This window comes from Centruroides sculpturatus, unplaced genomic scaffold (assembly GCF_000671375.1).
Source record: "Centruroides sculpturatus isolate CEXI.00-Female unplaced genomic scaffold, Cexi_2.0 scaffold448, whole genome shotgun sequence".
In the NCBI taxonomy this organism is placed as follows: Eukaryota; Metazoa; Arthropoda; class Arachnida; order Scorpiones; family Buthidae; genus Centruroides; species Centruroides sculpturatus.
Window position 1 is genome coordinate 88,386 of NW_019384639.1, and position 13,233 is coordinate 101,618.

Sequence of the window (13,233 nt, forward strand, 5' to 3'; positions counted from 1 at the left end):
TTACATTGTTTCATCCGAATGTAGCAGGAGTGTTAATCTTAACTGCGGTGTTAAAAATAAACTTTAGATTTAAATGGATGTGTGATTCATTCACCCGAAAACATGTACTTCATGTGTTGATTCATTCGTGTTTGTTAGAGAATGAGACGTTTGAAGAACGTCTGCACTTGAAATGGCTCTGGCTTCGTGCCCTACGTTGACATTCATTCAAAAACTTCGCTCTGATTGTGTCATGTAACAAAAAAGTAATGAGTTGAGAACTTATTCGGGTCTCTTTTTTGCTTTCTTATCTTAATTTTTGTTTACTTTTTGCTTTACTTTTGCAGTTTCTAAGCCCATAAAAGGTCTAAAAACGAACTGACCTTTAACATTTTCTATGGTTAAAGGTCAGTTTAAGTATATTATCAGTTAATATGAGTTCTTAACATATCATACAGAGATCTTTCCCGGATACTTACAGAAAGAATTCTATGAAGAGAACCTACAACAAGAGATCTAGGAATCTTTCAGTGTCTAAAGAGTAGGCTAATCTATAAAAGGACTTAATATAATGTGCTTCATAGGAAGTACAGCATTAAGAACTCTTAAGTTCCTAACTCGAGACCTACGTTAAGAACTTCTTACTTTCGATTGAGGTCTCGAATCACTTATAATTTCCTTTTGAATGCTGTAGGTTCCTTAAAACACTTTGTATTAGGTCCTTTTACAGAAAAGCCTACTGTTTAGACCCACTGAATGGTTATTTATTATAGGTCCTTTGTCTTGTTGTATGGTCCTTAGAACACTTTCTGTAGGTGTCATGAGAGATCTATTGCTGTAGATCCCTTGGTTTCTTCTTGCTGTAGGTCGTTTCAGAGGCCTCTTATTGCAATAGTTTCCTTCAAAGATTTGTTACTGTAGGTTCCTTCAGAGATTGTACATTTCCTCATAGATCTGTTATTGTACTTTGCATATAGAGCCCTTCTGAAGATCTTCCTATTATAGATCAACAATAAAGGTTTCCTAGACATTTCGGGGCAATTACGAGTTTGTATAAACCAACCATTACTGTTAAAGTCTCATTAGCTTCCTGTAGACTTCCTTTGAAAGTTTACACTCCGTTCACTCTATATATAAACCTAATAATAATAAATTCTTTACGCAAGTTTCCAAGAACCTCTCAGAAGATCTTCGATTTAACGTGACTCATAAACCATAAACTCACTTTAAAACATCTCTTCCTAATCTTCCTCAATCCTTCCTCGTTAATTTTTTGGAGGATCCAAGTGATGGAAGGTGATTTTTTCATTTAAATATTGATTTTAAACACGAAAATATCAAATAAATTTGGGTTTTCTTTGGAGTGGTGAGTCACAAATGTAAGTTATGACACATCTCGCTTCCTCGAATCGTTGGCTGTCGTTCTCCCTCTTCTAGGAACCAACTAGTTAGGCATAAAATAACAAATGTAAGTGGAATTCGATCCCGGTTTCTTTTTATATTAAGCTTTTTCCAGCCTGCTGGGCGCTCCTCGCAGGTGAATAGTCTCTTCTGTGTTTAAAATTGGTCTCTAGAACTCTTCTAGTTGTGATGATTCTTTTTTTAAAAGAATCGCTTCTAAACCCTTCCTAGTCGCTGCTTTAAATGAAATATTTACTTCTAAAATCCCTTCAGTTGTAATATTTTTAGAAAATTTTACTTGAAGCCCTTCTTATCTCCTGTTTTATTAAATCAAATATTGGCCCCTGAAACCTTTAGTCATGATTTTTTTAGGAAATTGTTCTTCCTAGTTGCTGCTTTTTACTGAAATAGTCGCTTCTAAATCCTTCCAGTTGTAGTATTTTTGGAAAATTTCAGTTGAAACCCTTTTGGTTTTTAAAATTAAATGCTGGCTATTTAACCCTTCCAGCCACTTTTTAGAAAATTTGGCTTCTGAACCGTTCCTAGTTGCTGTTTTTAAATGAAATACTTACTTTTAAACCCGTCTAATTAAATTATTTTCTGAATACTTCACTTGAAACCTTTCTTGTCCATAGTTTTTTAATTAAAACTGGCTTCTGAACCCTTCCAATTATAATATATATATATATAAATTTTTTAAAGTGTTCCCGGAGTAGTTGCTAAGCAACAGGAAACGGGCGATTTTGCCCAAACCATTCGGTGTGAGGGGGGTTTCCGCGCCATCCGACGCGATACAATACTAGAAAAATGGCGCGCGGGGGTGTTGTAGAGCAGCGCGGAGTTGGCGCGTAACTCGCGAAGTTCGTTCGCTCGTTACGCGCGTAACTTTTGAGTAACTTGTTTATATTTTCAGTGGAAATTGCCTGGTCCGTGTCCGCGCCCAGGTCATGACCAGGGATGACTCGACTGGAGGTTGGGTTCCAATGGGCGGAGGCGGATTAAGTTTCGTATCCGTCCGCAAGAGGCAAGTACCAAACGACGAAGATGCCAAGCACGAGTATCTGATCTATGGCAAGAGGATAACGGATCAAACGGTGAGTTTTTCACCCTTTCTGTGTTCTCTTCTCTAGCTCTAGAAGGTGGGGGTGGATTTAGAAATTCGTCCACCACTCGCACACATCCGGAAGTGTCGGATGTAGTAAACAATAGCGATAGTATCCGGCCAATAAACACGCCATCTCCGTTTTCCTGTTCCTCTTTTCATTCATGGTGTTTTCATTGATCGTTGCCTTTCCCTCTATTGCTGTATTTTTCCTTCTCCTGTTCCCTCTGCCAATCCATTTCTCCTCTCTCTCTCTCTCTCGTTCCTCTCTCCCTTCTCTCTCCAAAAATCTTCCAGTTTGCTTTATGTATATTTATATATTTTTCCACAAATTGGCACCTTTAATAAACTCGGAATGTTGTCGTATCGTACCTTTCTGCATCTCTCGACCGGCTTTTTTTCCCCTCCCTTGCTTCTCTCTTTTTTATGCGGTTATGTGAAACCTGTACTAAGATCATTCAGCTGGCGTTTCTTTTCACTCGTTCCTTTTTTTTCTGTTCCGCATCGGATGTGGGAGCTGTGCCAAGGTTTTCGCGGGACGATTTGGAGAGATAGGTGGGGGTGAGGTCGTTGACATCGCCGCGTTTGAAAATATGTACTCCTCCTCCGTCTCCGTCCTATTTGAGGTGTGGTCGGCTTTAACGTGCTGGCTCCCTTCCTCTCTTTTTTTTCATATTGGAGACTCACAATGTCATCTTCAGTTTCTTCGTCAATTTACTCCAAAGAGTGGTGACTTCTAGAGAAGAGGAAAAAATCAATATTCTTACATACGTTGAAAGTGCACTATTCTTTATTTTCCTTCTTATCCTTTGATTTGAATTACATAATATCTATGCTTAATTAGCCAGGTTATAGTGCTATAATATATCCAATATTATCTGTTGATTATTAATTGATAATCCAGACTTGGTTTACTATACGACTTTCTTACCCTTGTTTATTTGAGTAATATCATAAACAAACAGGGCTAACGTGAAAAATAGTGAAAATTCATGCATGTGTAAGCTATTTGAATCTGCATTACTCCATTACCTACTGCCTGTGCCAAGCAAGTTGTTGGTTAAGTGTGTTATATTTATAATAAATTGCATTTGACTAGTAATTTAAGTCCCAAGTATAAAGTATATCTATAAAATCAGTATAACATTTGTCATGTGATAGAATCGTGCATACATTAGTCAACAAAGGCAATGACTAGCAAAGCTCTTAACTCTTTCTTTAGCAAAGAATAGCGAGACTAGAATACTTAACCAACCCTGCTTAAAATAATTGCGTTAATTGTTGCCACGATCGTAATTAGGGCAAAAGTGGCATTGTCCATAGATGCGTTCAGAAAATTAGGAAGGAAAAAAACCGAACACCATAATATCTTTGAAACAGAATTGAATGGAATCTTTTACTTCGGTGGCAGGTGCCAAATGAACCAGTTGGCTTTTGAATGCTTCTTTGTCGATTGTTTCGAAGGCTATTGGCAACATAGAAGAATTCTTATCTCGGTTGCGAATGTGAGTGGAGTCTGCCATTGACACTTAATTCACATTTCTGTAGATAGTAATTCTCCCACCCCCTCCCTAGTAAAATAAACATCTAATGAAGACAGAAGATACTAGATTATACCATTATCATCCAGTTAATGTGGCAAAATTTTTCTGCTATTGAAAATATTTTTAAAGCATGGCATAACTCGACTATTTTAACATGAATTTTGTGACAGTCAAGCGATAAATTTATATTTATAAAGTTTATATTTGTAAGATGATGATGGAGATTAACCGAAGCTTGCGTTACGTTATCATTTGTTTACAGTTATTAATCTCATTTAAATAGTTGCACAGTTGCATAAAAAGCATCCGTATGGATGCATCTAATATCTATAAAGTTGCAAAATTCTTCTGATTATGTAATTTAATTTTGGGCAAAGTGAGAACAAATTACTTTAACATCAAAGTTCTATTAAAAAAATAATGGAACAGAATAAAGTTTAAATGAATTCCTTAGACATTATTGTTCCAAAATAAAGTTTTTATTTGCGCAATAAGCAGATTTTTGTGACTATATCCCATTTATCTTTACATTTTATGATTAACTATTCTTAACATTTACCTTTATTTGATAGAGATGGATCTACAGCAACAAACAAACACCCCAAAACATCAATTGTAATCTGCATAAGTGATACATTCTCATTAGGGAGAAGACTGAGAAGTATTGAATTCTTCAATAGTGTATTACTAGAGTCAATGTTTCCTCTAATTTGGGAAGCATTTGTGCAAGTCATATTGACTTTGGAGCAGAAATCAGATTGTCTTGTGTCTCAAGCAACCCGACTGCCACTCGGACTGAGTTAAATAATCGGTGTGTAGTCACGCAGCTTAGAAAGACCATTAATAAAGAAAAAACTGGTGTTTATTACAACTTAAGATTATAGTCACCACTCCACTCTTAAAAATTGCTGTACAATTGGAGGGACTATGAATACATAACTCTTTGATTCTACTCTGAAAGCAAGTCACTCTGTTACTATATTTGTGAATGTAATCTGTTATTTTATATCTGGTCTTTGTCATTGTTTTCAGTTGTAGGTTTTGTCACAACTGCCCACCCTTTCTGCTGTCTTGCTCACCTACAATGTCTCCCAAGCTTTCATATGTTCTTGGCTATCTTTTACATCCTGCTCGGCACCAGAATCTTCTTGGATGCTACTTTAAAAAAAGATAAAGATTCGGATCTGTGTTGATCTATTATTGAGAGTGATTCAAGCCAATTCTGTAATTCTTGAGCATCAAGCAAGGAAGTTCTTATAAACTTTTTGAAGTATTTTGCAAAATGGATATATATGTAAAGAAATTATGTTCAAAATGTTACTCTATAATAATCTTAAATCTATAGATGATGATAATTATTTCCTTGTTTATGAGGAAAAGTGGTATTGATTTTTAGAGATTTAAACAGAGGAAGTCTTTGGATATAAATAGTAATATAGTAAAGCAGAATTTATAGGTTATCTGTCAAGTCAATCCATTAAATCTACAGTAATATGCAATTTTACATGTAGAAGTCTCAATTACCCATATTTTTGTTAGCATAGACCAAGCATGGTCAACATACGGCCCGTCTAATGAATTTATGTGGCCCGTGATTAATCTTTCAATATTAGCTACTCAAGTCCGAATAGCTCAACGAAAAATTCTGATGCTTAAAAATAAAAAGAAAAAAAAGGTCAACAACTCACTGTGCGTTTAGAGTTAACGCTCCATTAGAAATGTCTTAAGCACAGCGTAGAATGTTGATAATGCATGATAATGTGAAAAATGTATCTGTGATCTCTATGTACAGTTTAGTCTCTATGGGGTGACACCACAATGAGATCTCGCACAACCTGAAAATCTTCCTAGGCAGCCTCTGGTTTGGCCCGTGAGAAAAGTTTCTTTCCAATTCGGCTCAGGGCAAAAACTGTTGGCCACCCCTGGCATAGACCATCAGCTGTTGATGCATTCTGCATAAAGGAAACTTGCAGTTTAGTATTTTATGCTCATATTGGTACATCCTACTAGACAGTATCCCTCATAGATAGTGTGCAGAAATGTTTTCTTATCGCCTTTATTTGCATTGTGTAAGCTACGGAGTTGTAAAATCCATATAAACAAAGTTTTTTGGATCTCCCAGTTGGTGTAAATTTGATATGACCTCTTCAAAATCCATATTTAACGCATGACAGTTCATTTTAGGATCTCACAAAAGAGGAAATTTCTGAACTTTACCTTATAACAGTATCAGATATTTTTTCAATCTTCGATTGTCATAACATACGATATCCAGGATAAGTGGGGAAAAATTTAAATTGCTATGGAATTTAGCGGTGGATAGAGATTACTTCAGTGTGCACAGCAATACTGACTATTTTAAATCCAGTAGGCAATGCCAATTTAAAAGAAATTTGTCTACTTTTCACTTAAATAATCATTAAAATTTGTGTTAAATGACATTTCTTCTCGTATCTTTACAGAAATACATCTGAAATTCTATTCACTTGTGATTCTAGTTGAGTCTAATAATAAAGACACTATCATAACATTTTTGTACATAAATTAAGGTCTTTTTAGTATAAAAAATTGCATTAATGTGTGTAAAGTGAATTGCTAAACATGTGGTCAACTATAGGAAATGCTTAATACTTGAAAATTTAGACAATTGGAGAACATTTTGCAGTAGAATGAAGTTAGTTCCTTTTATTTGGCCAAATTTCTTAGTCAAAATGGTTTACAATATCAAATTGACATCTATTAGAGGTCAATCTACTTATTTTTGAGATGTCGAAGGGTGTATTAAAATACTATTTTCTTGGGTAATATCTTTAACTGGTGTTTTACGTTAGCTTAAACAATTATTACTATCTCACTTTATGACATTCATTTCATGACGTATAAATTTTCTGTTTTAACTGAAATTCCTTATTTTTTGAATGCCATACTACATTAAAGCTGTAGTTATAGGAATGTAACTTCAGTTTGTGATACTGGTCTACAGAAAGTATCAAGTAGGGTCAAGATACAAGCTTGAGTTGTAGTTTGATTCTGATCATGAAAATCAATAGAAGAAAGTAAACAAATGGGACTTCAGCTTTAACATAAGAGAAATCAAATGATTATAGCAGATGATGACAGACAAATGCATGCCACCATCAGCGGTGAGGACATTGAGTAAAGCTTGATCTACAGCACTCGATCTGCAGCTTCTTCAGTTCTTTTCCCAAATTGTAGCTTTTCAAGCTGTAGTCAAGCTCAGCTCCTTTTTCTTCTTGTATCTTCATTTTTCATTCAAGCAGGAGATCTTCATCTTTCACCTGTTTTGTCTTCTTATAGCTCTTCTTTAATTCGTTCAGCTTCTCGTAGCTCTTCCAGCATCATTGTACTATTTAAGAGAAATTTAATAAACAAAAGATGCTAATTACAAGTTTAGTAATTGATGGACACTCCAAGCACATTAAATTTTACATTGGAATCTGTCTGTTTAAAAAGAACTTTTAAAATTTTCTTGATTCCAAATCACTGCAGTTCTCAAAGAAAAGATTTAGTTGTGTCAAGTACATAAAGAGAAAATTAAATCTTATCTTACTGTTTGTATTATAAGCTCTTATCTACTTAAACAAATAATAAACTTTTAATATCCTTTGAGGTAGCGCTTATAACCCAAACTATAGATAAAAAAACAATAGAATTTACAATATTTTATAATTTTATCTGTCCTCATTGCATGTGTGTATATATATATGTATATAATGTACATACACGCACGTAATATATTAATTTATTAGAAATTCTTTCCGTAACTCATTACCGGCTTATCAATATTTGTGTTTCCTTCCGCACCAGAACGGTTTGTAACGATTGCTATCTTCCTTTCCGATTACTTTCATATCTGTTTAGTAATATTTTCTACATCGAATGTTTATTCTATAATTTATCATTAACAATAGTGTATTTTCATGAATTTTGGTGATGTAAGAAGATTAATGTTACATTTTCTTTACTTTTTGTTGCAGTATCTTAACATTTTTGAGTGTGGTGATGACTTCTTTGCCTTGCATTCCCATGTTTGCTTAAGAAGAGATTGTGCTTGGTAGTTTGAACTTGAACTCCTCTTCTTATCTTTTGGCGAGTTTGTTTTCTGTCTGTCTCGCATCCGATGCAGGAGTAGATAGAGATAAATGTGTATTTTGTGAAGGAAATGCATAAATTTTTCCTAATTTATGTGAAAATGGAGAAAATCAAGATTTGGATTTGTCATTAGCACAAGTTGAAATTAAATTGTTTGTATCTAATGATCTGTTGCATCGACTTATGCATTGTACAGGTTAAGACACCATTGAAATGCACTCACCATTCACTGCTCATAACTTATTCTATTACAAATATCCTTTTCCTTACCTGAATATAATATACATGTCATTTGATGTCAGTGTTTTCTGTAGCACTTGCTTTCATATTATTTCCTACTATTCGTTTCCTTGTCTGTTCAGGTCCATCTCTACGACAATTTTCCTTAATTATCCTATAAGGATACTTCTCTATTGTTGTCGCTCTACTTCTACTCGAATCCATTCGTGATGTAATGCTCTAGTTTTATTCAAATGATGAATTATTGAGACGTTACATCTGAATAAACAAGAATTATATACATATAATTTTATTATTATAATTCATTTTAAATTGACCAAGACTGCATAGTCTCAAAGCATTTTGACTTACAACAAGGTAAATCAATGCATATTAGTCTCAAGTACTGGCAATTCTTACTATGCAGAAAGAATCGTATGGGCTTTAAGGCTCTGAAAAGAAGTCCATGTGGCCAAAAAATCATAATTAGCACTTTATTTTGATACGTAGAAGTTAGGAATTGTAGTTTTAAAGTTAACCAGGGTTGCATTTTCTCAAATACAGTGGCATTTACGAACATTGTAGTCTTTAACTGATTGTAGTGTTAATTTTGATCTAAAATATTGCATTTTTTTAAGGCAGGTTTAACCAATTGCCTATTTAATTGTCAAGATCGAAAGTGGCAATTGGTAGCAGTAGCCATTGATATTCGACATTGCTTTAATTTTGCCACCTTACACCTTTTACTTTTTCATAAATTTGACTGCTAATGCATAGTTTTTGACAGTTTTGTAAAGATGAGTCTATATTAATGTAGAGTGTTCTTTGCAGCCCATAATTTGTCAATAAGCTATGAAACTGTTAAATAAGGCATTTACTTTTTTAGTTTACCAAGCATGTGTGTGTGTGTGAAGAATAATGCTTTTGTATAATGAATTTATGTTAAAGCAGAAACATGGAGAGCTTTGAAAATGCAAATTAAATGCCATAGTGAGAGCTGCTTTGAAAACATGCACTTCAATTTCAGTTAGAATGTATCTGTTTTACATATTAAATACAATAAAGCAATAGAATTTCTGTAACAGAAGCCATTTGGTATGAAAAATAGACTAATGTACAGAAAAATTAAACACCAAAGTAATATTTAAGTTATAGTTTTTAACGATATGCAACAGTTTTGTTTCTAATAATAGGCTACTTGATAGAATTTAGTTATTTAATTAACAGTGTAGGTCTGTCAGTAAAATGTGTTGTCATGTGAATGTGAGATGTGCAAGTTCTTGCTTATAAATAACTGTGGTTTTGCATCTATATAGTCATGTTTGGTCACAAAGAAATAAATAAACCAATTATTTTGCTAAAGTATTGTTTACCGGAAGAATTAGATCTCTTGGGTGTAATTAATGGCAATGAAATTGTTTTGAAACCTCTGGGACTGCCACGTCTCAGATATTTTTACTACACATCTTAATTTAACTTATCTTTGCTGCCCGTTATCATTATTTTCTATTAAAAAATGTTCAGAGTATATGCTTAAAACATGTTTGGTTGCTAAAAATTAATGTTTACCATTTTAATGCCATTTTTGCATGCAAATATTGTCTTATTGTAAGTCTAATTTTTATATATTTTAATAAACTTTAATTAACTACTACTACAGGTTGTCTTAAGCTGTACGATTAAAAAGGATTTCCAGTATAATAAAGTCATGCCTACTTTTCATCATTGGCGTACCGGAGACAAAAAGTTCGGTCTGACTTTTCAGACGGCTGCGGATGCACGTGCCTTTGACAAAGGAGTCAAGATAGCTGTGGAGGATTTACTAGATGGTGAGTAGTCTCTAACAAGTTTGTATTACCTTAACCATTTACTTCTAACATTATCTTGCATGTTATAACGCTGTATTTAATCATTGGGGTTTTTATATATATATGAATATATATATATGCTTATAAAGCAATGACATTGATATGAACAAAACAGAGAGATTGTATCATTGTTGGTTTATCTTACAACAGATGTAATAATTACATGCCGTAATAATGACCTATGGATTTGCTTCCGTGCAGAAATTTTGCCATTGCAATGATGGAAGATGTGGGTTTGAACTTGATCCAGAACCCAATAATGGGCAGTGTAGGTTGAAAAACATGATTTCACATCTCTCTTATGTGCTAGTAGATCCAAATGTAGCTCAGCCTGTTTGTAGTGGATATAATTATGACTGGTTCTGTATAATAGAGTACAGTACTGAATAATTATTCTGTTTCCCTTCTAAATTAGATATATATTTGGGACACACAAAAGTGTGTAATGCTATTATCTTACACATCTAATACATGGAATTTAGATTTTGTGAAATGGAAAAGAGAATTGTCTGTTCTCATTACCATTATTCTCTATATTTCAAATGGAACAAACAGAAATTTACATGCACTTGCAATACTAGTATTTGAGATCAAGTCTGCAACTAACACAGTAAACTTCAGAATTGGAAACTTAAGAGTGTCATAGTTTCTTCCACTTTACTTTTGCTAATAGAAATGTTTCACACATAATGGCAAAGTGTTTCACACTTTACTTTTATGCTAAAGTGTTTCACACTAAGCCATTTTAATTTTATTTTCTCTCCTTTCTCCCATTCTTGCAAAGCAGTTTCACTTTATCCTCATGTTGATTTGAATTTTGTAACACAATCTACTATATAAGCTTAATTAATTAATTAACACATCTCTTCTATAAAAATTCATTTTTATTCGAAGATTTCTTTCATTTCTTCAAAGCACATCCTACAATCTAACAGAAGTGGAGAAATGAATGTTTAAAATTGATGACAGTGTAGTAAGATTCAACTTTTTTCCACTTACAGATTGAAAAAAAAAGGATATAAACAAGTTTTAGTGACAAATCATGCATTTTTGAGAATGAATATACTACTAAAAGTATTTGGTTTCATTTTAATGGGGAGAGTTGATGACAGGAAGGACATCTGGCCTTTCCTTTCACCACCCTCTCTTCTAATTAAGATTTGGCAACAGCCTGATCCATTAGACTCTAGGTGGGGTTAGACAACAACACCTGGCAATTCTATATAGCCTTTGACAAAACTCCAGTCGGAGACAAACTGAATTGTGTTTCTCACTCAAGTTTTGATCCAACAAGAATTTTGTTTAGTGAAAATTAGACATGATCCCTAATTCTTATACAAACAAATATAAGTTTTCCATGAAAACAGGTCTCTAATGTTAGTAGAAGTTATCCACATCTTTCTATCCTCTACTTTCCACACACCTTAATTTTCCCCTAAAATTTTTTATGCAACACCCGAAAATAAATTCTAATATCCAGACTTGCTGTGCATATAGGATTTATATTTGATCCATCATGCACTGAATTTGTCTTTGATCTATCCATTAAATGGAAATGAGGAAAATTCTTTAGTATTGCTGCTTTTGTGAGAGGTTGTCACATGGAATTCATATATTAAATTTTACATATTTCCAGTTTAACAATGAATTAACGTCTGTACATTGATGAAAATCATTAGCAGTCATTTCTTTGTCGTTAATAGAAGTTGTCGTAATTTGCCCTTTTTGCACTATAAGAACACAATGTCACTTAACAAAGTTATGTATTGTATATCAGTTTGCCATTCTTAAATATGTATAATTGTTAAAATGTTTTTCTGGTGTCTGGTATAATGATAAAAGCATGAGTTGTGTAGCAAAGAATGTATCTGGTGTCTAAGCATGGTGTTATGCATAAAGATTGAAGAGACTTTAATATGAAATTGCTGTCAAGAGTTGTTTTAAAAATAATGCCCCCACACAAATTCTTTCTCGAGCATATTATCATTGTTTTTTAGGCATCTTGAAATCGGTTTTAATCTATTAAACTATTACTTACATGAAATTTTAGTTACTGACAAGTAACTCATTAATATGTGTAACAGTTTTGATAATTTATTAGTTTACAAAATTATTAAATTATTACAGTAAATTGTCAATGATTTTGACATAGTGTTTTAAAAGTTCAATTTTCTATTCATTCATTTCTTCAGTTTATAAAGAAAAAGCAGAATTTTACTCTAAAATTCCATAACTAGAAATGATTTAACATAGAACAGTATCATACATGTCCACGGGTAATATACTTAGTAAACTTTAAGAATTATAGATTTATTGACAGTCCACACACTCACAGACTTTGTTGACTTGCAGGCAACATGAAAAACTACATGTAATTCACATATTAAAAGATATTTTTGATATATGAATTTGACAGAATTCATGCATCTCTCTGTACCTATCATTCTTGTGATGTAGAACAATATATGCTTTGCAGTATGCTCTTTTTAAATTTGATTTCTTGGAGCTGATACAATGAGCTCTAGAATTTCAAGCATTTTCACAATGAGCTGTGTGAAGGAGATAATTAAACTAGATAAGGTGTTCATTCAGATTTGCAAATCTTTTCACTTGGATAAATGTTGCTCGATACAACAGTTCAAATTGCGTGTTATACATGTTCATATGTAGTTCCTACGTGGACAAATGTTCCCACAAATAACTTGTACTCCCTACATGAAAGATTACACTAAATGTTTACTTAAACACCATTACATATGCATTTAATGATATTTTTTGTGAGCACATGCATATTGAGGATAGCCAAATATACATGCTCTGAGAGTCATGCTTCAGGAATTGGCATGAATAAGAGTTGACAACATAGCAACATAATATTTAGCATTAAGAGGATGTGACAATACCACATTCTAATTGTTGAAAGATTCTAGTGATGGTAAATATGTCCTTTAGGCCACACGATTGACATTCAGGAATTGCATACAATTCACAAGTTGTTTGTAGAAGC

The 13,233-nt window shown here is 33.3% G+C and overlaps 1 protein-coding gene across 3 annotated transcripts in view; it reads left to right on the top strand.

Annotated features, from left to right (window-relative positions):
- Positions 1-13,233, top strand: part of LOC111625929 (sprouty-related, EVH1 domain-containing protein 2-like) — a 50,790-nt gene that overhangs the window by 18,793 nt on the left and 18,764 nt on the right. For all 3 annotated transcript variants that reach the window (XM_023369187.1, XM_023369189.1, XM_023369188.1), the window contains 2 exons: positions 2,294-2,474; positions 10,019-10,187. In XM_023369187.1, coding sequence (XP_023224955.1) covers positions 2,294-2,474; positions 10,019-10,187 — 350 coding nt within the window. The remainder of the gene's footprint in view (positions 1-2,293; positions 2,475-10,018; positions 10,188-13,233) is intronic.